This window comes from Papio anubis, chromosome 14 (assembly GCF_008728515.1).
Source record: "Papio anubis isolate 15944 chromosome 14, Panubis1.0, whole genome shotgun sequence".
Taxonomy (NCBI): Eukaryota; Metazoa; Chordata; class Mammalia; order Primates; family Cercopithecidae; genus Papio; species Papio anubis.
In genome coordinates this window covers 42,928,774-42,954,052 of record NC_044989.1, presented here as the reverse complement: position 1 = coordinate 42,954,052, position 25,279 = coordinate 42,928,774, and the positions used below count along the sequence as shown (strand labels likewise).

Here is a 25,279-nt window from a genome sequence, read left to right as displayed (position 1 = left end):
GTTTTTGTTTTACTGATTAAAAATACTCTATTGTGTATGTTTCTGGAAATAGGTTCTCAAAAATATATTATTTGTAGTATTTTAAAAATCTGGGGCTGGGCGTGGTGGCTGTCGCCTGTAATCCCAGCACTTTGGGAGGCTGAGGCAGGTGGACCATGAGGTCAGGAGATCAAGACCATCCTGGCTAACATGGAAAACCCATCTCTACTGAAAATCCAAAAAAAATTAGCCAGGCATGGTGGCACGCACCTGTAGTCCTAGTTACTCAGGAGGCTGAGGCAGGAGAACTGCCTGAACCTGGGAGGCAGAGGTTGCAGTGAGCTGAGATCATGCCACTGCACTCCAGCCTGGGCAACAGAGTGAGGCTCCATCTCAAAAGAAAAAAAGAAAAGAAAAAAAAAGAAGAAAAAAAAAAAATATATATATATATGTATATATAAATCCAGGTTTCCAAACCCAGGGTTGAGACACCACTCCAGGGATTATTTAAGGTACTTAGGGAGGTCCCATTGATAAAGTCAGGAATCTAATAAAAACAGGTATCTGTCAGCCAGGTGTGGTGGTAAACTCCTGCAGTCCCAGCCACTACAGAGGCTGAGGCAGCAGGATTGCTTGAGCCTAGGAGGTTGAGGCCACTGTGATTCCACCACTGCATTCCAGCCTGGGTGACAGAGGGAAGTGGGGAGGAGGAGGGGTTTGGGGAGGGGGAGAGGGAGGGAGAAGGGGAGGAGAGAAGAAAGAAACAGGTATCTGTTTCACACTACTTTATTTTAATCAATAGGCAAAATCCTTATTTTAAAATCTCCATTTATGGACAGAATCCCTTTCAAGACTCTAAATCCATATGAAGCGAGCATGGGCAGCTGACATCACAGCACGCTTGAGGCCTAAAACTCAGATGATTTAACAGCTAGCTGAACACTGCAAGCTTGTGTTAATTTTTGTTTTGTAGTTTAAATTACTGACATGTGACATTTAAAATATACACATGATAGATCTGAAGTTTAAGAGAAAACACTGAGGTTGAGATATTAACTGGGTGCATAAAAAATTGCAATTCTGTAGGTCTGCCTTAAAATATTATTTCTCTGACCTGTAAGTTACCTTTATCAGACTGTTCAAATGTTCAAACAGCACATCAAGATATCAACTAACACTTCACAAACCAATGTGAAAAAGAGAAAATACAGAGACCATTATATTCATGTTTATTGGGAATAACACTGTACACCCATCATGTATTATTTTTGGAGGATTATTATTTTAGGCTTTTATTTGTGTAAATATTTTAGGCCTGTTTTAGGCTTTTATTTATACAAATAAATATTTTATACAAATGAAAGCCTAAAAGCCTTTCCTCCTATAATTTAGAACTAATAAGTCATTAAGACACAAATTTTAAAAATCTTAAAACATTAAGCTATGAATCTATTTTGAATTCTAAATATAAAATTTCACTTAAAACATATGTTTTACGTAAACTAATCAATCCATGCACATCATTTTAATAACCGTCAATAAATGTCTTTCTCCTTAAATAACTCAAATTCAATTGGAAAGTAGGTATCATTTAATAAATAGAAAACATCAAGTTCTACCTCTCTATAAGGATAAATCTTATATTAAGATACATTTTATCATGGAGATTAGTAATACATGAGTCTAAAGTAAGTATAAAATAAAAATTGCTTACTCATCATGCACACACAAAAATAACAGAATAATCATTTAAGGGGATATACGTGAGTGTGAAAGGGGTTTGCAAGTTATTTATTTATTTATTTATTTTTTCGGAGACGAAGTTTTACTCTGTCGCCCAGGTTGGAGTGCAATGGCGCAATCTCAGCTCACTGCAACCTCTGCCTCCCGGGTTCAAGCTATTCTCCTGTCTCAGCCTCCTGAGTAGCTGGGATTACAGGTGCACACCACCATGCCCGGCTAATTTTTTGTATTTTTAGTAGAGATAGGGTTTCATCACATTGGCCAGGCTGGTCTCGAACTCCTGACCTCAGGTGAATCATCTGCCTTGGCTTCGCAAAGTGCTGGGAGCCACAGCGCCCTGCCTGCAAGTTAAAATTAAGCCACTACCATTTGTCTGTAGGATTCTTTTTATTTTCATTTAAATATACACGAACTTCGAAATCCAAGAGATCCCAATTCAAGGTATTTACGATGCTATCCATGTAAAAGCCTGACTAAAGAATTTTTTTCCACAAATTGTTTCCCTTTGTGCTCCCATGGTCAAAAAAATTGTTAAACACATCCCTATGTACCATTTCTATGAATTCAGCAACTTGGCTCACACCTTCCTTGGGATCAGTGGACATAACTGTACTCATAGCTGTCCCTCATTTGTATGTCCTTCCTGGAGACAGTAGGCTACATGTACTCTCAAAGAGCTACTAAGAACCCAAAATGGGGCACCAAGTAGGTTTTCAGTAAACATTAGTTTCCTTCCCTCTCCCATCCCAGGCTACCTTAACTGGAAGGAAACAGATGATAATATCACCAATGCCCCATTAAGATATTGTATCCTTGCTTGAGATTTAAAAGAAACACATAAAGTCTATCAACTACCTAACAGTTCACTTCACCAACCCCATTTAACACCATGGGCAAATAAAATACTGCCAGCATAGATAAATACAGTGGGATCCTGAGGTCAAAAGCAAGTATCATAGAATAGCATTTCCCAAACTGGTGCGCTGAGGGAACAGCAGCTTATCCACACAGAGGCCTTTCCTACAGAATTACTTGGAGCTTTAATGTGTCAAAGTATAGGGAGAAACTCCAAAAGGGGATTTGGTATGCATCGTGGGACCACAGCTTCTGCAAAGCTGATATGACTCTAAACACAACTCAGCAAACACTGCTATGAAATAATCAACAAACCATAAGAGTACATCAAAGGAACTCCAATGCCTAACTTGAGTGTGTGGTATGTAATAAGGATTCAACAAACAGTCCCTCTGTTCCAAGCCAAAGGTAAGGAGGGGCATCTGCTCATTTGGAGGAGACACACTTCTGCTTTCCAAGGTGCACTGTACTGACCTCAGGCAAATCCCAGACGCTCACACCCCATGAGTCATAACAGTTCCTGATGCTTAACTGACCTGCTGGAGAAAACTTACCATAGCAGCTCTCACAGGCTCTCCCTAAAAGAGGATTCTGAAGCTGGAACGTGGTCCCCACAGCTCCATTCACAGCACCAGGCTTCCCATTACTAGTGGATATTTGGTTGGGATTTGGTTTGCTGCTTTCAATGAAATTAAAATAAGGTGATAAAATGATTTGTACAATAAGGCAAAAAGCTCTATATCATTACTGATTTACCTTCACTATTTAATAAACATAAACAAACATTTTAAAATGTGTGGTGAAGAAGAAATAAACTGGTAAAAGCAAGGTGTTAAAATGAACTCACACTACTCATCTTTTTTTTTTTTTTTTTTTTTTTTGAGACGGAGTCTCGCTCTGTCGCCCAGGCTGGAGTGCAGTGGCCGGATCTCAGCTCACTGCAAGCTCCGCCTCCCGGGTTCACGCCATTCTCCTGCCTCAGCCTCCAGAGTAGCTGGGACTACAGGCGCCCGCCACCTCGCCCGGCTAGTTTTTTGTATTTTTTAGTAGAGACGGGGTTTCACCGGGTTAGCCAGGATGGTCTCGATCTCCTGACCTTGTGATTCGCCCGTCTCGGCCTCCCAAAGTGCTGGGATTACAGGCTTGAGCCACCGCGCCCGGCTACACTACTCATCTTTATAAAACAAGTCTATGTAAAAAGGAATCGCTTACGCCTGACATTCATGAAGTAAATACTGTCCCATCTCTTTTCTGATCCGAATACAATTTTCTTAAAACATCCTCTGACACTTTTGAAAGAGACAAGTTACTGTTTATAAAGTCTCCCAAGAAAATAATTATTTGGATCAAACAAATTAACTGAAAGGCAACATGGCTGTTGTCACTGTCCAGTTTCTGCTGCTGGTGTGGGGGCTGCTGGCTACTGCACTCCAGCTCTCCAGGGAGATGCACAAAAGCCACACGCTTAGCAGATGCTGCGGGGTCAACAGGGTCCATCTCCAGGTTACTTAGGACTTCAGGAGCTTCTGGCCACTCATGATGACCACTCTTATTACATCTGAAATTTTATAAGGAATATTACATAGCATTTGAAATTTTAAAAACCAGTAAAGGTATTTGGAGGTTTTCCTTTTTAAGAGAGTATTTTTTTAAGAGGAGAAAAGAGAGGCGGGAGGATGACTTGAAGCCAGGAGTTCGGAGACCAGCCTGGGCAACACAGTGAGACTCTGTCTCTACAAAAACAAAAACAAACATTACCTAGGCATAGTGGCATGTGCCTGTAGTCCCAGCTATTCAGAAGGCTGGTGTGGGAGCATCAATCACTTGAGCCCAGGAGTTAGAGGCTACAGTGAGCCATGATCATGCCACTGTACTCCACTGCAGCCTGGGCAACAGAGGAAGACCCTTTCTTTTGGGGAGCAGGGAGGGGAAGAGACATCTACCATAAGTCGATATGCAAATTTCACAAAGACCAAGTCAACAGAACCATTAATTCCTTAGAAACACGTAGCCCAGATTATCTTGGTATTTCCCAGGCAAACAAGGCTAACTTTTCCCCATGTACGGTAGGCTAACTCTCCCACTGCTTATAAGCTGTGCCCAAGAACACTGCACAGATATACATAGTACGTTCTCAATAAATTCATAATTCCTTTAACGTATTCAGTGCCTAATAAATAAAAGTCTCTGACCTCAAGGTGCTTTCATTCTAAATGACTTTTTGTGTTTATTTGCTAGACAGAAAATAAGCAAAATGAATTAGTAAATTATTTATCGAAAATGAATGCTGAATGGCTAAATGCAGATTATATGCTGTCTTCCCGTATCTACTGACGCAAGGAGACCTCACAACTATCAAGACAGCTGAAGTCAGAGTTGACTCAAGGTTTCCCACTTTCCACAATTCCATTCACCTGTTAAAGCCTGGTTTGTAAAGCTGGTCTGGCCTGACAGCAAAGACCCTAAGATTTCCTTTTGGTATTGTTATTACAACTATCAGGTGACACTCCCACCACTGCTACCAGAAGAAATCAGTTAACCACTGTGCACTGAGGTCTCTATTCTATAAAATAGGACTATTATTTACACTTCTAACCTGTGTCAGCAATGTATGTTAAAGACAAATTGGTTGGTTTGTTTGTTTGAGACGAAGTCTCGCTCTTGTCACCCAGACTGGAGTGCAATGGTGTAATCCTGACTCACTGCAGCCTCCACCCCCAGGTTCAAGCGATTCTCCTGCCTCAGCCTCCTGAGTAGCTGGGACTACAGGCACCTGCCACCAATCCCGGCTAATTTTTATATTTTTAGTGGAGACGGTGTTTCACCATGTTGGCCAGGCTGGTCTCAAACTCCTGGCCTCAGGTGATCCGCCCGCCTCAGCCTCCCAAAGTGCTGGGATTACAGGCATGAGCCACCATGCCTGGCCTATTTATTTTTTTTGAGATGGCGTTTTACTCTTTCACCCAGGCTGGAATGAAGTGGCACGATCGCGGCTCACTGCAACCTCCGCCCCCCACAGGTTCAAGCGATTCTCCTGCCTCAGCCTCCCAAGTAGTTGGGATTACGGGCTCCCGCCACCATGCTCAGTTAATTTTTGTATTTTTAGTAGAGACGGGGTTTCACCTTGTTGGCCAGGCTGGTCTCAAACTCCTGACCTCAGGTGATCCACCCACCTCGGTCTCTCAAAGTGCTGGGATTACAGGTGTGAGTCACTGTGCCCAGCCAACAAATTGGTTTTTAAAAGACATTTTTCTTTTTTTTGAGGCAGGGTCTCACTTTGTCACCCAGGCTGGTATGTAGTGGTGTGATCACCACTTACTGCAGTGTTGACCTCCTGGGCTCAGGTGATACTCCCACCTCACCCTCCTAAGTAGCTGGGACTGCAGGTGTGTGCCACCATGCCTGGCTCTTTTCTTTTTTTTTTTTTTTTTGGTAGATACAGGGACTCTATGTTGCTCAGGCTGGTCTTGAATTTCTGGGTTCAAGGGATCACCCCACCTCAACAGGTGTGAGCCACCATGCCTGACCTTTAATTTTTTTTTTTTTTTTTTTTTTGAGGCAGGGTCACCCAGGCTGGAGTGCAGTGGCATTACCATGGCTCACTGCAGCCTCAACCTCTCAGGCTCAGGTGATCCTCCCACCTCAGCCTCCCAAGTAGCTGGGACTACTGTCACACACCACCATGCCTGGTTATAAAATACATTTTAAAAAATGTATTATTTATTATCTGTCTATCTACTTAATTTTTTTAGAGACAGGATCTCACTCTGTTGCCCAGACTACAGTGACATGATCACAACTCACTGCAGCATCAAACCCCTGGGCTCAAACAATCCCCCCACCTCAGCCTTCCAAGTAACTGGGCCTACAGGCATTTGCCTCCATGTCTGGGTAATTTTAAAATTTTTTTGTAGAGATGAGGTCTCACTACTTTGTGCAGACTGATCTCAAACTCGTGGCCTCAAGCGATCTTCCTGCCTCAGCCTCCCAACCTGTTGGGTTTACAGGCATGAGCCACTGTACCTGGCCCTAAAACATATTAACATATTTTAAATCAGATAGAAGGTGTTTCTCTTCTTATAGTTTTCAGGTGAAACTACACTAAGTGAAAAGTGGCGATTTAGAATGACTAGCATTTTCAATAATATACAATATTCCTTTTTTTAAAAATCTACTATATATAGATAGAACTGATTTCCCCTTAGGGTCAAATGACTGGACAGAGGTTTCCCAGAAATATGAAAATTTCTGATATTTAACCCAGGGCTAAATATGTGTGTTGAAAAAGAGCTAACACAAATGTACAGTTAAGCTGCCTTAAAAAAGAATGAGAGCAAAGTTCATTGCTCAACTGAATCTAGAACGTTATTTGATTGAATACATCACTTGTCTTAATGATAATCACAAAAGGAAAACAAGTGTGCCAAGACTGCATACAGACATGTGAATCACATAAAATATGTTCTGCAAAACCAGGTACCTACAGATTAATTCCCAGGGGACAAATGATTGATGTCATTGTGACAATCTGTGACTGTAAGCAAACATTTTTAACGTTTTAAAAGACACATTATATGAAATTGCCCTTTCTTTTATCTAATGCTCAAATCTCCCCTCACTCCCCTCATCTGTGTTTCAGATTCCAGTCCTCCTGCCCTCTAGAGAACACTGTACACTCGCTCTCTCATCTGCTTGTACCTCCTTGGCTCATATGCAGCAGTGCTCACCATGCCAATAAGATCACCAATGATCTCCATGTTATTAAATTCCTTGGCTATTTCCCACCAGCATCCAACACTGTTAAATCTCTTTCCCCCTCCTTGAAACATACTCCTCTTTTAGCTTCTGTGATACCATACTCACCTAGCTATCCTTGTTTAGCTTATCATATTCTATCTGATCTATAAATACTGGATTTATTCAAGGCTAAGTCAAGGCCCTTTTCTTATTGCTCTCCCTCAGAAATCTTATCTATGGTTTCAAATATAATTATTGTATGCTGATGAAGCTCAAATATGTATCTCTAGTCCAGACTTTTCCACACTGAGTTTAAGACCAATACATCCAGTATTTGGTGATAGCATATTGAACAACTCTTTTCTGATAAACTCAGAATGACCTAACCTGATTCTCTGCCAGTTTCTGAGCTTAACAAATAGCATGGTAACCCACTTTACTGTGCCAGAAACCTAGGATTCACACTAGACACCCCCTACCTGCCATAAAAGTCAGCCACCTCCAAACATCACACCATTTCCAGAGCTACTACTCCAGGTCAAGCGAGTGTTATCTTTCCTCTCCAAGAACTTCATAACTGGTCCCCCTGCATCTACTCTTAGTCCTCTTCCTCAAACAATTTCCCAACATATAGCAGGTGATCTTAAAGTGCTAACCTGACCATGACTCTTCATTGTTTAAAATCAATTTCCACTATTCATGAGAACTCCCAGGTAACATAGGGAGACACTGTCTCTACAAAAAAATCAATTAGTCGGGTGTGGTGGTGCATGCCTGTAGTCCCAGCTACTTGGGGGTGCTGAGGTGGGAGGATCACTTGAGCCTGGGAGGTTGAGGCTGCCGTGAGCCATGATTGCACCGTTGCACTTAAACCAAGGTGACAGAGCAAGACGACCCCATCTCACAAAACAAAACAAAAATAAAGCAAAATTTTATTCACAAAAACAAGCAGTAGGTCAGATTTGGCTTGAGACTATAGTTTATTGATCCCTGACTTAGATTACATTGACTCCAAGGTCAAAGTAAAGCCAAATGGAAACAATTATCTGGGTTACTTGGTCAAAACTAGTTAAATGTATTATTTCATGGTGGCAGCACTTTGAAGTATAAGAAAGCTGGTATGCTTGCTTTTGAAAATCTAAGACACATGAGTATTTTATTTGAGGAGTGGCTCTTTTATAAATTCATCATATAAAATATATGATTTAGAAGGAATTAGAAAACCACTCTGCAGATGGGCTATTACAATTCTTAATAAAAATTACAGACTCTAAAAATTACATGTTCTTAAAATCAAACCAGAGTTATCTGTCTTGAGGTAAAAGATCAATATGAAAGATCACCACTCATTGTCTATGAGGCCTCCTATATGTATATAAAAACATGTATTATACAAAATATCAAAATTCCGGAAACAAAAGGCTAGTTATTAAGCAACTGTAAATAGGTTGAAGAGGGAGAAAAGGCTTGGAACAGCACATAGAATTGTGCAATAAATTTCATTTTAATCCTAAAAGAATCTAGGATAGAACAATATACACGTGGTGCTTCATAAACCAATTCTTCCTGAACAAATGAATAAGCAAACTCTGAAAATCTCAACAGAAGAATACAGCAATTTATATTTCTTTTAAATTTTTTGCAGAAACGAGGTCCCCCAAAGTGGTGGGATTATAGGCATGAGCTACCACGCCCAGCCTCATTTAAAACAAAGCAAATGGAAAAAAAAAAATGGCATTCATTTTGGGACGACAATGATTTCTGAATTCAAAGTATAATAATGATAGAACACTAGACACACAAAAAAATCAAAACCTCTCCATTATTTATCACACATTTACCAAGTATGGTTCTAATTGCCATTAGAACCAAGAAAACAATGTAAAAATCCTCAAATAAACAACAAACCTCCAAAGAGCAGTATGCATTACCCAAACAAAATCTATAGTTTGAAAAGCTGCTAGCTTTCTGAAACACATTTGCTTCAAATAATACAGCGTTTCATAGGTTTTCTGACACTTTCCCTGCAGCTTTGATTTGATAAAAGTATAGTATATAGTACATTTCTTCCTCTATTCTTTAGGTTAGACTATTTCAGGTTTCTCTCACTGGTTCCTTTTTATTGTACTGGTACAATAGTAAGTCTCATGCTTTGTAGAAGAAGGAAGATACACAAAAGTTCAAATTTTGCTGAAATTGAACAAAATGACATATTCTGCAATGACAAAATTAAGACCATAACAAATATTTTAAAAGATTTCAATTACTTACTAAGTTGGGATATATACTTGTTTCAGTTTACTCTCAGCTTCTGCTGCTTTTAGACGTTTCTAATTCAAAAGATGAATAAAACATTTTACATGCAATGCCTAATTATTACTATTGTTCATTGTCTTAAAAATTCACCAGAAAATATGTATTAAAGTGTAATTCAAAAATTACAATTTTAAGATAAGCTTTTCTTTCATATGCATATTCTTAAACTGCAATAATGTCTAAGAAAAGTCACTAGGTTCTGTGGTACAATACCATTTTAGGCATAGATTTTAAAAAATAAAGCAATGAGCAACTCCATTTTCCATTCCTCTTTGAGTGAATAAACAGGAACTTTAAAAAGTAACCATTTTTACTTTTCAAATTTAGTTTCTACTTTACTACTTACCTGCCTTTCTAGAAGAAAACACACACACACACACACACACACACACACTCTCTCTCTCTCTCTCTGCTTTTAGAAGAATATTCAGAGATTATTTGTTTTCAAAATCCAGGCAAGAGGAGTGACTGTGGCTATTCTAAGTAGAACTAAATAAACATTTATTCTCAAATGTTGGGAGATACGCATTAAACTTTAAACCTCAGCTGAACTTATTTTACTGGAACCAATTAGGAGCCACATGTAGGGAAAGGAATGGGAAGGAGATTATATAATCAAATCCAGACACTGACCAACATGATAGTGCAGGCAAATAGAGAAGCAAAATAACATACGGTTGATGTCCAAAAATAAGACAAACCAGAATATAAGGCTATCTTCTATTTTCCCAATGAGGAGAAAACAGAAATACTTAGGGGGACAACTTGAAACTTTTAGAACAGGGTTGAAATTTTTGGAAAGAATATTATCTACTTTTCAACCATCCTTGATACCATCATCTCCATCTTTAGAGACTCTTTTTTAATTTAATAACACAGGTTTCCAGACTACATGGTCTTGATCTATACCTAAGTTGTTCATAATAAGCACTTTCTGAATTATATTATATTTTTCAACAAGCCTTGGGTATCTATTCACTATTCGTGACCTCAACAATTCACCATGGTACTTTTTGTTTTCAATTTTTCATTTATTTTTAGAGACGGGGTCTTGTTATGTTGCCCAGGCTGGACATGAACTCCTGGGCTGAGCAATCCTCCTGTCTTGGTCTCCCAAAATGCTGGGAATATAGGTGCACACCACCACATCCAGCTCACTATGATATTTTAAAAGTGAGTCATAAAATTTTTTTTATAGCATCTAATACTTGCCACTGTATAACCTACATATATAGGAAAAATAATGTCTGTGTTAAATATATTTGCTTCTTTATCAGTTCTAATATGTGCCTATACAAATATAACACAAGTATTGGCTGATGTCACTTTGGGAAAATGTACCATTCCCCAGAGGTAATATTATTTAAAAAATAAGTAATTGAGAGTTACCTGAATTTAGGATATTTGAGAAGGACTCAAAAATTAAATTTAAGAAAAAGTTTATGTACAGTACCAAAACACCACACTAGTAAGACTACTACAGTTAAGGTCAAGGATTTCGGGGGTATAGCCACACAAATGTCATGTAAAGAAGTTTCAGAAGATCTTTAAAAATATATCTAATTATACGGCTGATGACATTGGTCTAAATTCTCAATTCTTCATAAAAATAACTTGTTCAAGAGGTTTGTGTTAGCATCACATCTTTGATCAGTGCCATGAACTACAAAGAGATGAAGTACCAGTCAAATGCAAGGAAAATAATGCCCCTCTAGTGGTATCTCTCCAAAATATTTATCGTAATTCATGCTGAAATCAAGGAAATATTAAGATTAAAATCTTAAATAATATCCTAAAGATATGAAATCGTATAGTTTAAAGTAGTCTGGAAAAAGGTAAACAAATTTAAAATTAGTACATTGCTAAAAAATATTAAAATATAAACAAAGTTAATTTTAATGCAACCACATTGGTAGCAATAGGAAAAAAATTACCTGTTGCACATATCTGTCAGTAGTTTTCCACATGTAATAATATTCAATGATGCTAGTCAATGATTTCCAAGGAAGCTGAAAAAAAAAATCAATATATCATCTATGTTAACATGCAATAAAATGAGATGAAAATAAGCTACTATAGAAAGTACTTTCCTTTAAAAACCACTTTTTTTTTTTTTTTTTTTTTGAGACAGACTGTCACTTTGTTGCCCAGGTAGTGCAGTGGCCCAATCTCAGCTCACAGCAACCTCCGCTTCCTGGGTTCAGGCAATTCTGCCTCAGCCTCCCAAGTAGCTGGGATTAGAAAGAAGCACATGCCACCATGCCCGGCTAATTTTTTGTATTTTTAGTAGAGACAAGGTTTCACCATGTTGGCCAGGCTGGTCTCCAACTCCTAACCTCAGGTGATCCGCCTACCTCGGCCTCCCAAAGTGCTGGGATTACAGGTGCGAGCCATCACACCTGATCCTTAAAAACCACTTCTTTAAAATAATGAAGCAAATATCCATATGGAAGATTCATTCTAGAATATTTGAGAAATTTAAAATTAATCCTTAGGAAACGGTACCCCAAACAAGTCATATTCAGTAAGAGACTCTAACACAATACATTCCATTTCTCATTCCATTTATAAATTTTACTAAAAAATATAAACATCATAACTGATAACATTTCTTTCTCTTTTTATTTAAGAGACAGGGTCACCCAGGCTGCAGTGCAGTGGCATGATCATAGCTCATTGCAGTCTCAACCTCCCAGGGTCTAGTGGTCCTCCTGCCTCAGCCTCCTCAGCTGGGACTATAGGTGTGACACCATGCTCGGCTAATTTTTTATTATTTTCTGTAGAGTTGGGGGTCTCCCTATGTTGCCCAGGCTGGTCTCGAACTCCTAGGCTCAAGCAATCCTTCCATCTCAGCCTCCCAAAGTCCTAGGATCACAGATGAGCCACCGTGACCAGCCCTAATAACATTTCATGACTTACTCAGGAAAGTTCTCAAGCTACAGGTGAGGCTGCAGCACTATTTTAGAAACGGTATTTAAATAGCTTTAGCCTGAGTTACTTCAGCTTCCAAAGATGGCAGCTAAGACTGTGTGTCATTTGGTCTCTGCATATCCTTGAAAGAAGCATTGAGGAGGGTAGGAGAGACAATCTTTCTTTTTTTTTTTTTTTTTTTGGCGTTTCACTTTGTCGCCCAGGCTGGAGTGCAGGGGCACGATATCGGCTCACTGCAAGCTCTGCCTCCCGGGTTCACACCATTCTCCTGCCTCAGCCTCCCAAGCAGCTGGGACTACAGGCGCCCGCCAACCCGCCCTGCTAATTTTTTTTGTATTTTTTAGTAGAGACGGGGTTTCACCATGTTAGCCAGGATGGTCTCGATCTCCTGACCTCGTGATCTGCCCGCCTCAGCCTCCCAAAGTGCTGGGATTACAGGCATGAGTCACTGCACCCTGCTGAAAGAAGTGATGAGGAGGGCAGGACAGACAGTCTTGAATCGCTGATGCCACCCCCCCTCCCATCCCCTGGCAGAGGCCTTGCAGTGCCAGAGTCTGTGCATATGGGGGAAGAACATCACAGTGACTAGGGGACTTTACATTGAACTTAGTGCTGCCCTGTGACAGCAGAGAATAAACCCATGCTGGGGTCAGCCAGTACCTGTGCAAGGAGGGAGAATCTGTACCAGACCTAGCCAGAAGATAATCACCCATCCCATAGGTTGGAACTTGAGTTTCTCAACAAGCCTGGTGACCATGGGCTGAAGTGCTCTGAGGACCTAGGTAAACTTGGAAGACAGTCTAGGTACACAAGGACTTCAACTCCTAAACAATTCCTAGGGCTGGGCTGGACTCAGAGCCAGAGGACTTAGGGTGGCACGTGACCTAGGGAGACACCCAGGGTGGCTAAAGGAGTGATTGCACCACCTCTCCCCCAAACCCAGGCAGTACAGCTCAGGGGCAAAAACATCTCCTTCCTTCTGCTTAAGCGATGGAAAGTGAAGAGTAAAGAGGACTTTGTCTTGCATCTTGGATACCTGCTCAGCCGCAGCAGGACAGGGCCCCAGGCAGAGTCGTGAGGCCTCCATTGCAGGTCCTAGCTCCTAGACACGTTTCTAGACACCATCTGGACAAAACGGAACCTGCCGCCTTAAAGGAAGGACCCAGTCCCTGCAAGATTCATCAGCTGCTGACTAAAGAGCCCATGGGCCCCGAGTAACCAGCAGCAATGCCCAGGTAGTACACCATGGGCCTTGGGCTCTGAGATGTGCTGACTACAGGTGTGACCCAGCACATTCCCAGCTATAGGTGGCTATGGTGAAAGGCTTCTTCTGTTTAAGAAGATAGACAAGTAAAGGGATGTTGTTGTTTTGCACCTTAGGTACCGCTCAGCCACAGTGGGGTAGAGGAATAAGCAGGCTCTTGGGGTCCCCAGAGAAATGAGGTTCAGGCCTCAGCTCCTGAACCGCATTTCTGGACCTGTCTTGGGCCAGAGAGAAGCCCAGTTCCCTGAAGGGTGATCCCAGGCCAGGCAGCATTCTCCACCAGGTGACTGAAATGAAATTAAGTGTACACTGGAGGTGGCCTGGCAGAACTACCCCCCACCCCCAATCGTGGCTGGGTGGTGGTATCCACAGGGAGGCCCCTCTGCCTGTGGAAAGGGGAAGGAAAAGCAGGATTGATTTTATATTGTGGTTTGAGACCCAGCTTAGTCACAGTAGAACAGAACATCAGATAAATTTCTAAGGTTTCTGACTCCAATCCCTGGTTCTCAGACAGCATCTCTGGACTCACCGGGGCTTGGAGGAACTCACTGTCCTGAAGGGAAGGACACAAACCTGTCTCACTTTGGCACCTGCTGATAGTAGAGCCCTAGGGCCTTGAGTTAGCATAGGTGGTAGCAAGTGAGCAGTTATGGCAGGCATGACCCAGCACAGTCCCAGTGGTGGTAGCCACAAGAGTGCTTGCATCACCACACCCCAGTTCCAGGTAGCTCAGGGGAGTGGGGGGAGGGGGAGTGGGGGAGTGGGGGAGGGGAGGGGACGGGGGAGTAGGGGAGGGGGAGTGGGAGAAGGAGAGACACTGTTTCTTTGAGAGAAAGGGAAAAGAACAAGAGTCTGTATGGTAATCCAGAGAATTCTGGATCTAATCCGAGACCACCAAGCGAGTACTTTGTGTCTGCAAAAATCACAGTGATATTGGGCTTGAGGCCCAAGTCCTTTAGACAGTCTTTTTAAGAAAGATGGACACAAACAAGCCCAGACTGTGAAGACTACAATAAATACCTAACTCTTCAATGCTCAAACACTAACGAACATCTACAAGCATCAAGATCATCTGGGAAAACATGACCTCACCAAACAAACTAAATAAGTCAGGAGGGACAATGCTGGAAAAACAGAGACATGTGACCTTTCAGATAGAGAATTCAAAATAGCTGGCTGGGCACAGTGGCTCATGCCTGTAATCCCAGCACTTTGGGAGGCCACGGCAGGAGGATCACATAAGGCCAGGAGTTCGAGACCAGCCTGGTCAACGTGGCGAAACCCTGTCTCTACTAAAAATACAAAAAAAATTAGCCAGGCATAGTGATGCATGTCTGTAATCGCAGCTACTTGGGAGGCTGAGGCACGAGAATTGCTTGAACCCGGGAGGCAGAGGTTGCAGTGAGCCAAGATCATGCCATTGCACTCCAGCCTGGGTAACAGAACAGGACTCTCTCTGTCTCCAAAAAAAAAAAGAATTCAAGATAGCTGTTTTGAGGAAACTCAAAGAAATTCAAGATAACAGAGAGAAGGAATTCAGAATTCTGTCAGACAAGTTTAACAAAGAGATTGAAATAAAAAGAATCAAGCAGAAATTCTTGAGTTAAAAATGCAATTAACATGCTGAAAAAATGCATCAGAGTCATTTAATAGTGGAACTAATTAAGCAGAAGAAAGAATTATTGAGCCTGAAGACAGGTTATTTGAAAATACCCACTCAGAGGAGAGAAAAAAGCAAAGAATAAAACCAATGAAGCCCGCCTACAGGATCTAGAAAATAGCCTTGAAAGAGCAAATCTAAGAGTTACTGGCCTTAAAGAAGAGGTAGAGAAAGAGAGGCAAGAAGATTATTCAAAGGGATAATATCAGAGAACTTCCCAAACCTGGAGAAAAATATCAACATCAATATTCAATAAGGTTATAATCAAACTCCCAAAGGTCAAAGATAAGGAAAGAACCTCAAAAGCAACAAGACAGCAAAAACAAGTAACTTATAACGGAGCTCCTATACGTTTGGCAGCAGACTTCTCAATGGAAACCTTACAGGCCAGGAGAGAGTGGCATGACATATTTAAAGTGCTGAAGGAAAAGACCTTTACCCAAGAATAGTATATCCAGTGAAAATATCCTTCAAACGTGATGGAGAAATAAAGACTTCCTGACAAACAAAAGCTGAAGGATTTCATCAACACTAGACCTGTCCAATTAGAAATGCTAAAGGGAGTTCTTTAATCAGGAAAAAAACCAGATGTCGGTGAGCAAAAGGAAATCATCTGACGGTACAAAACCCACTGGTAATAGTAAGTACACAGAAAAACACATCGAGTATTGTAACACTGTAACTGTGGTATGTAAACTACACTTAAGTCTTAAGTAGAAAGTCTGAATGATGAACCAATCAAAAATAATAACTACAACTTTCCAAGACATAGTACAATAAGACACAGAATCAACAAAAAGTTAAAAAGGGGAATGAAGTTAAAATGCAGTTTTCTAACTATTAGGTTTCAGTGCGTGTGTGTGTGTGTGTGTGTGTGTGTGTGTGTTTGAGATGTTCCAAGAGGTGATTATTACATACTGCACACCTGTATCAAAATATTTCATAGGCTGTGGTGTCGTGGCTCATGCCTGTAATCCTAGCACTTTGGGAGGCTGAGGCAGGCAGATCACAAGGTCAGGAGATCGAGCCCATCCTGGCCAACATGGTGAAACCCGGTCTCTACTAAAAATACAAAAATTAGCTGGGGCTGGTGGCGGTCGCCTATAATCCCAGCACTTTGGGAGCCCAAGGCGGGCGGGCTGCTTGAAGCCAGGAGTTTAAGACCAGCCTGGCCAACAGTGAAACCCCGTCTCTATTGAAAATAAAAAAAATTAGTTGGGCATGGTGGCGCGTGCCTGTAGTCCCAGCTACTCGGGAGGCTGAGGCAGGAGAATCACCTGAACCCGGGAGGTGGAGGTTGCGGTGAGCAGAGATTGCACCACTGCACTCCAGCCTGGGTAACAGAGTGAGACTTTGTCTCAAAAAAAAAATTAATTAATTAAATTAAATTAAAATACAAAAATTAGCTGGGGCTGGTGGCGTGTGCCTCTAGTCTCAGCTACTAGGGAGGCTGAGGCAGGAGAATCGCTTGAACCCGGGAGTCAGAGGTTGCAGTGAGCCAAGACTGCGCCACTGCATTCCAGCTTGGCAACAGAGAGAGACTCCGTCTCCAAAAAAAAAAACAAACAAAAATTTAAATTAAAAAATTTCATGTACCCCATAATTATACACACCTACTATGAACCAGCAAAAACTAAAAATAAAAATTTTTAAAAGAAAAGAAAAATGTTTAAAAAGAAAATGGCTAAGAATTATTCAAACTTAACGGAAAACAAAAAAACAGTTCTAGGATGCTCAGAGAATTATAAATAGAATAATTACAAAGAAAAACACACTCAGGCACATTGTGGAAGTAAAAATGCTAAAAACCAAAAGCAGACAGAAAATTTTGAAGACAAAGAAAAAGAAACATCACATCATAGGAACTTCTCATCAGAAACTAGGTACATCAGATAGAGAGACAACTTTACAGCACTGAAAAAGAAAAGGAAAAAAGTGAATTATATAAAACGTGAAATATGTTTTAAGGAACAGCAGAGTTTTTCAAGCAAAGCTGAATTCACCGTTGTACTGCCATTAAGTGCTTATATTGGAGGAAAGGTTTCAAATAAATGATGTAAGCTTCAATCTTTTTTTTTATTTGTTTGTTTGTTTAATTGAGATAGGATAGTGCTATCCTGTTCAGGCTGGAGTGCAGTAGCTATTCACAGGCATGATCACAGCATGCTGCAGCCTCAAAATCCCAGGCTCGAGTGATCCTCTTGCTTCAGCTTCCCAAGGCCCAAGTAGCTGGGACTACAGGGTGTGTTACCACATCTGTAGCCCTAAGCTTCAATCATAAGATACTAGGAAAAGAAAAAGCAATTAAGTCCAAAGCAATATAAAGGAAAGAAGTAATAAAGATACAAGCAGAAATCAATGAAATAGAAAATAGAGCAAAGTCAATCAAACCAAAAGCTGGGTTTTCTTTGTTTGTTTGTTCGTTTTTTGCAAAGTTCAACAACACTGATAAACTCCTAGCCAGACTGATCAGGAAAAGAGATTAAAAAAATACACAAATTATCAGTATCAGGAACGAGACAGTAGATGTAACTACAAATCCATGCTACAGACCATAAAAGCATAACATGAGAATACTCTAAACTCCTATTATAAACATCTTTATAATAGTAAACTAGACAACTTAAGATAAAAGGGAGAAATACTTTGGAAGACAAACTACCAAAATCACTCAAGAAGAAAGAGGTAACAATAAAAGACCTGTATCTATTAAAGAAAATGACTTCACAGTTTTAAAACCTTCCAAAAGGAGATGACTTCACTAGTGAACTCAACCAAACATTTAAGGAATAAGTTTACACAAACACTTCCAGAAAACAGAAAAGAGAATACTTCCCAACTCATGCTAAGTAGCCATCATTAGCCTGAAATAAAACCAAAAATATTACAATAAAAGGAAATGAAAAGTTCTGTATTAATCATTAACATAGATTCAAAACAACATGCTCCACATAATAAACATATATTAAGTCTTAGTTTGTCAATTCAAAAAGATAAATTTCAAAAACACAGATGCAAACATGCTTAACAAAATACTGGGAAATCAAATTCAGCATTTTATTAAAACAATGTCTCATGACCAAGTGGAACTGATAGCCAGGAACACTGGTTGTTTTCAACAATCATAAGTTAATCTATGTTATTCACCATATCAAAAGAGATAAACATCCTATAATCACAACTGATGCATAAAACACATCTTACAAAATTTGACATCATTCATTTTTTTAAAAAACTCTCAGAAAATAAGAATAGAAAGGAATTTGCTCATCATTAAAAGACACATACAAAAATAAAACAAATTACAGTTGATCTCACATGTAATAGTGAAAAAATGAATGAATTTCCCCTAAGATCCCCTAACATCAGAAAAGGATGTTGCTCTTACCATTTCTTTTGAACACTACATTGGAAATACTAGCCAGTGCAATAAGGCAAAAATAAATAAAAATAAAAGGCATACAGATGGGAAATAAAAACAAAAACTGCCCTTTATGTGCAGATAGCATAACTATCTATGTAGAAAGTCTCAAAGAATCTACCAAAAAAAATCGACTATAACTACTGCAAGAGATTCACAAGGCTGCAGAGTACAAGGTGAATATATAAAAGCTGCATATTAGGACAGAATGTTACAAAAAAAAAAAACTTGAATTCAAAATACATAACAAACTCTCAAAATCAACAAACAAAAAAAGCCCTCTTTTAAAATAAGCAGAAGATTGTGAAAACCATTTCACATCAAGGACATATGATGGGCAGTGATACACATGAAAAGATGCTTATCATTAGTCTTTATGGAAAACACAAATTAAAACCGAAATGAAATGCTACTACAAACCTATTATAATGGCTTTTTAAAAAATGACAATAATGTGTCAGGTGCAGTGGCTCACGCCTGTAATCCCAGCAACTTGGGAGGTCAAGGAAAGAGGATCACTTGAGCCCAGGAGTTGGAGACCAGCCTGGGCAGCATGGTGAGACCGCATCTATATAAAAAAATAATAATTTTTAAAAAGTTAGCTAGACATGGTAGTACCAGTTATGTGCAAGGTTGAGGCCAGGAGGATCACTTGGGCCCAGGAGTTTGAGGCTGCAGTGAGCTATGATCATGCCACATCTGTTTTAGTGGTCCTGTTTCTCTAACTAAATCCTGACTGATAAGCGAACTGTTTTCCAAAGTGGCTGTATCAATTGCATTCAAACTAGCAAAATATGACAGCACAACCTGGAGCCTACAAGGATGGGAAAAACCCTTGTAAGTAGTGACTGCCTTTGACCCTGATGGTATGCATGTTCTGCAGAAACTAAGGCTTTCTTCATGGTGCTAAACACACAAACACACACCTTGCCCTGGAGTCAGAGATGACGAAGGGGGATTCTAGGGAAGACAGAGCAACTGCAGTCCCAACATTGCCTCATGCCAACAAAGTGGGCCAGCAGATAAACGAGAACACATATGAGCTACAAAAATGGCTGGTGCTTCACTTCTGTTCTCCAAATCCTGCACTAGAATTTCTCATGGCCCACCCTAAAGGGCAATATACCGGGAAGGGAATTCTGGAAAACGTGGTTCAGTCTGGCTACACTGATATGTTATAAAGCTAACAAAGGTAATTTCTTATAAAGTTAGACATACAGTTATCATGTAAGACCCAGCAACCCCATGGCTCATATTTCCCAAGAGAAACAAAAACTTACATTCACTAAAACTAGCATACAAAATGTTTACAGCAACTTTATCCATAATCATCAAAAATCAGAAACAATTCAAATGCCCTTCAACAGGTGAATGAATAAACTGATTGTGGTACATTCACACAATGGAATAGGTAATGAAAATGAACTACTGATATATGCAGCAACACTGATGAATACCAGATGCGTTATGTTAAGTAAAATAAACCAAATTAAAACGTTAAATACTACTAAATGATTCTACTTACACAGTGTTCAGAAAAAGGCAAAACTATAGGGATGGAGCATAAATCAGTGGTTGCCAGGGTTAGGGCTAGGGTGTCGTTGACTATAAAAGGGGAGACTTGACGGAAGAGGTGATGGAACTGTATTGTGTCTTGATTGTGGTGATGAGTTTTGTTTGTTTGTGGAGACAGAGTCTCACTCTATCACCCAGGCTGGAGTGCAGTGGCACGATCTTGGCTCACTGCAACCTCTGCCTCCCGGGTTTAAGCAATTCTCGTGCCTCAGCCTCCCAAGTAGCTGGGACTACAGGCATGTGCCACCAGGCCTGGCTAATTTTTGTATTTTTTTGTAGAGATGGGGTTTTGCCATATTAGCCAGCCTGGTCTCAAACTCCTGGCCTCAAGTGATCTGCCCATCTCAGCCTCCCTAAGTGCTTAGATTACAGGTGTGAGCCACCATGCCCAGCCTTTTTTTTTTTTTTTTTTTTTGGAGATGAAGTTTTGCTCTATCACCCAGGCTGGAGTGCAGTGGCGTGATCTCAGCTCACTGCAACCTTCACCTCCTGGGTTCAAGTGATTCTCCTGCCTCAGTCTATCGAGTAGCTGGCATTACAGGCCTGCACTACCATGCCCAGCTAATTTTTTTGTATTTTTAGTAGAGATGGGGTTTCACCATGTTGGCCAGGCTGGTCTCGAACTCATGACCTCAAGTGATCCAACCACCTCGGCCTCCCAAAGTGTTGGGATTAGAGGCATGAGCCACTGCGCCCAGACTATTCTTTTTTTTAAGAGACAGAGTCTCACCAGGCTGGTCTTGAGGTCCTGGGCTCAAGCGATCTTCCTGCCTCAGACTCCCAAAGTGCTGAGATTTCAGGTGTGACCCACCACACCCAGCCTGTGGTGATGGTTATGGGAGTATGCATTAATAAAAACTCACAGAACTTTAACTGTAAAAAACTGTAAAGGAGTGAATTTTACTGTGTGTAAATTTTGAAATAAATTAAGCTTTGGAATAAAGCTATCACTAAACACTAAATATAAAAATATCTATACCCGGCCGGGCGCGGTGGCTCACGCCTGTAATCCCAGCACTTTGGGAGGCCGAGGTGGGCGGATCACAAGGTCAGGAGATCGAGACCACAGTGAAACCCCGTCTCTACTAAAAATACAAAAAATTAGCCGGGCGCGGTGGCGGGCGCCTGTAGTCCCAGCTACTCAGGAGGCTGAGGCAGGAGAATGGTGTGAACCCAGGAGCTTGCAGTGAGCCGAGATCGCGCCACTGCACTCCAACCTGGGCGACAGCGTGAGACTCCGTCTCAAAAAAAAAAAAAAAAATCTATACCCAAATATGTGCCTTCTACACAATTTGTTCTTAAATGTACAAATACACAATAATATATTCATTCACTTGGGAAAACTAAGACACTGGAAGCAGAAAATAATCAATGATCACTTTTGGGTAGTGGGATGAAATCACTTTAAAAAACTCACCATTATGACACAGTTGCTCAGTGCTCAGGTAAAGGTCTAGTATTTAAGCAGAGGAGGCCCAGGAGACTTTTTGTTGCATACACTACCTGACAATTTCTAAAAGGACACTTCTTAAAACTTCATGTCATAAGAAATACATTGCCCCAACAACATCATGTACCTGTGATGGCATTATAGGAAATAACATTATTTGCATTTTATTTTCTACTAAGTTTATATATTACTTTTTTAAGTATGGAGAGAAAGAGGGGATGATAAGTTTAAAAACACTACCTACCACAAAAAGCACAAAACCCTTTGAGCAGTTTAACACTCTGACATTCTATCCTGTTTCTTTTACTTGACACAAGTAACCAATTCCAGTCTCCAAAATACAACAAATCTAATCCGGACTGGCCCTCCAACAACCACCACCTAGGGGGCAGTCTCCAGCATTAAAATCCACATTTCCCAGACTCCCTTGCATCTAAGATTCTGGGTATAATTTAGGTTGCACCATAGATGCACTGGCAAGACAGACAGATTTGGTACTAAAGGCACCCTGCTGGTGGGGTTTGAGGGAGAGACAGCACATTGGAGCCACAGGCAGAATGGTAGCTTCCTACTTCCTAATGGTTTCTCATCACAGCAGGGACGGCAGTATCCTTAGCTGGCCCATTCTGAAGTGTGACTGTCAAAGTCACAATCTTGGAGGCCCAATCTAATGTGTATTTCTTCATCTTCCCTAGTACTTAATGTTTCAATAAGCTTTCTATTCAAACAAGCTAGGGTAAAACGAAAGAAAAACTAATATATACCATGCTACAAATCTGTAATTTTGTTAGACCATAAAGGCAACAAAAAAATCATCTAACAGTATTATTACTGTTATACTCATTTTCATTGTTAATTTTATCTGATACTGATGCCAGCCTCTATATTCAAGTATACTGCACTAACCTACGGTTCACAGAGTTATCTTCTAGTCCTGTGTTAAGTGCCTAGGAGTGCTGTAAGTTTCACACCTCAGTGTTTACCTTGCTATCTGCTCTTTTCTCTCTTTACCTATTAGAGACCCAGAGGAAATGCCAGTTAACTCCATCAAGCCTCTCCCACTTTGGCACACTGAATCCTTTTTAATATTCCTATATACTTGTTTATGTACTGACAGAAATAATTAATTATATTTTACTTGGGGGTATATTTCAATCTCTTGATTTTAACTATGAATTAATTCCTTGAAGCAAGGACCACATTCAATTTTTGTTGCATGCCTAGTGCCTTTTTGCAGGCCTGGCATGTTACACGTACTCAGTAAATACCACTAGAACATAGAAGGTATTACATTCGGCGCAGGGAAAAGTATTTTCACTTTCGGTGTTTCTCACCTCCTACTCCTTTATCAGATCTGCAGGTTTTATTTATCTTTTTTTTATTATTATACTTTAAGTTCTAGGGTACATGTGCAGAACATGCAGGTTTGTTACATATGTATACATGTGCCATGTTGGTGTGCTGCACCCATTAACTTGTCATTTACATTAGGTGTATCTCCTAATGCTATCCCTCCCCTCTCCCCACAATAGGCCCCAGTGTGTGATGTTCCCCTTCCTGTGTCCAAGGGATCTCATTATTCAATTCCCACCTATGAGTGAGAACATGCGGTGTTTGGTTTTCTGTTCTTGAGAGTTTGCTGAGAATGATGGTTTCCAGCTGCATCTATGTCCCTACAAAGGACAAGAACTCATGCTTTTTTATGGCTGCTTTATCTTTTTTGAATTTTCATTCAGCCTCACAGTGTAGACTTGATTCACTAGGTTTTATTTTTTGTAATTTCTATGTAGCTGTAGCTCTATTATAACTGTTATATTAATAACATTGCACTATTATGTTATTCTGACCATCTGAAGCTAAAAGCCAATGCATTTTAAATTTTCAGCTGCGCATCCTACAAATTTAAATCATGGCATGTAACAAGTTGAGTATGAGTGAAGTTTTGCCAGAAGAACAAATTATCAGTGACACTAACAGTTTTAATTACCATGTCTGGGATTTAATTTATCAACCCATATTGGTAAGTAATAACTTTGTGTCAAACAATTCAGTAAAGATGCAGCAACATAAAAGGCAGGCTACTGACTCACATCAAAAATGTAATAGTCTATAAAGATTCTATTTTTGTAATTTAAAATAAAGGATGACTTCATAGAAAGCTATTTATGAAAATCTCAAATGGAAATTTCACCATTTCAAAGAAACCGTAAGTTTAATTAAAGACAATAAGTCCATAAACACAAAGACAAAACACAGTACATACTATAGTAGACAAGATGACCTGGTATTTACCCCACTGCATGGGGTAAATAAGTGAGGTGATGAATGTGTTAATTGTGGTAATCATTTCACAATGTATATGTATATCAAATCATCATACTGTATACCTTGAAAATATGTATTTTCTACTTGTCAATTATACCTCAGTAAAGCTGAGGGGAAAAAAATTTTAATAATAAAAAATATACATAGGATACTCAGGGGTCCCCAATCCCTGGGCCACGAACTGATTAGGAATTGGGCTGCACAGCAGGAGGTGAGTGGAAAAGCCAGCGAAGCTTCATCTGTATTTATAGCCACTCCCCATTACTCCTATTGGCCCCTGAGCTCTGCCCCGTCAGATCAGCAGCGGCATTAGATTCTCATAGGAGCGCGAACCCTATTGTGAACTGTGCATGCGAGGGATCTAGGTAGCATACTTCTTATGAGAATCTAATACCTGATAATCTGTCACTGTCTCCCATCACCCCCAGATGGGACTGTCTAGTTGCAGGAAAACAAGCTCAGAGGTCTCACTGATTCTCCATTATGGTGAGTCATATAATTATTTCATTATATATGACAATGTAATAATAATAGAAATGTGCACTTGCACAATAAACGTAATGCACCTGAATCATCCTGAAAGCTCCCTCCACTCCCAGTCCATGGAAAAACCGTCTTCCACAAAACTGGTCCTTGGTGCGAAAAATGTTGGGAATCATTGCTCTGTATCATTAAGAATCAAAGATCAAAAGCCCATAAAACAAATTCTCCTACTGTGCTTGGCAGAGGTCATTTCATTAAGGGTCCGCATCAAATTCAGGCTCAACAATTAGTAAGACAACTAGAAAAATACAGAAAGCTTAAAGCAGAACAACTAGTCTAAAAGCAGATATCAGATTGTTTAGTGCAAATGGTGAGAAGAGCTGACCATATTTTAACTCGGAACTCAGAGAGAGGTAAATAGGATAAATTAATATTGCCAAGGTTTACACCAAGAACACAGGACTTGCTGAGAGTGTGGGGATTTTTTTGTTTTGTTTTGTTTTTGAGATGGAGTCTTGCTCTGTCGCCCAGGCTGCAGTG

The 25,279-nt window shown here is 40.2% G+C and overlaps 1 protein-coding gene across 10 annotated transcripts in view; it reads right to left on the bottom strand.

Moving 5' to 3' along the window:
- Window positions 1-25,279, bottom strand: part of MTA3 (metastasis associated 1 family member 3) — a 267,138-nt gene that overhangs the window by 46,017 nt on the left and 195,842 nt on the right. For 6 of the 10 annotated variants that reach the window (XR_001894059.2, XM_017947467.3, XM_017947463.2 and 3 more), the window contains 3 exons: window positions 11,565-11,639; window positions 9,586-9,644; window positions 3,132-3,256 (listed from right to left, as the gene is read on the bottom strand). Coding sequence is in view for 9 of the 10 variants with exons in the window: in XM_017947467.3 (XP_017802956.1) it covers window positions 3,132-3,256; window positions 9,586-9,644; window positions 11,565-11,639 (259 nt within the window). In the remaining variant the exon portion in view is untranslated. The remainder of the gene's footprint in view (window positions 1-3,131; window positions 3,257-9,585; window positions 9,645-11,564; window positions 11,640-25,279) is intronic. The other 4 variants (XM_017947464.2, XM_003908565.5, XM_021925246.2 and 1 more) reach the window with 1 other exon arrangement.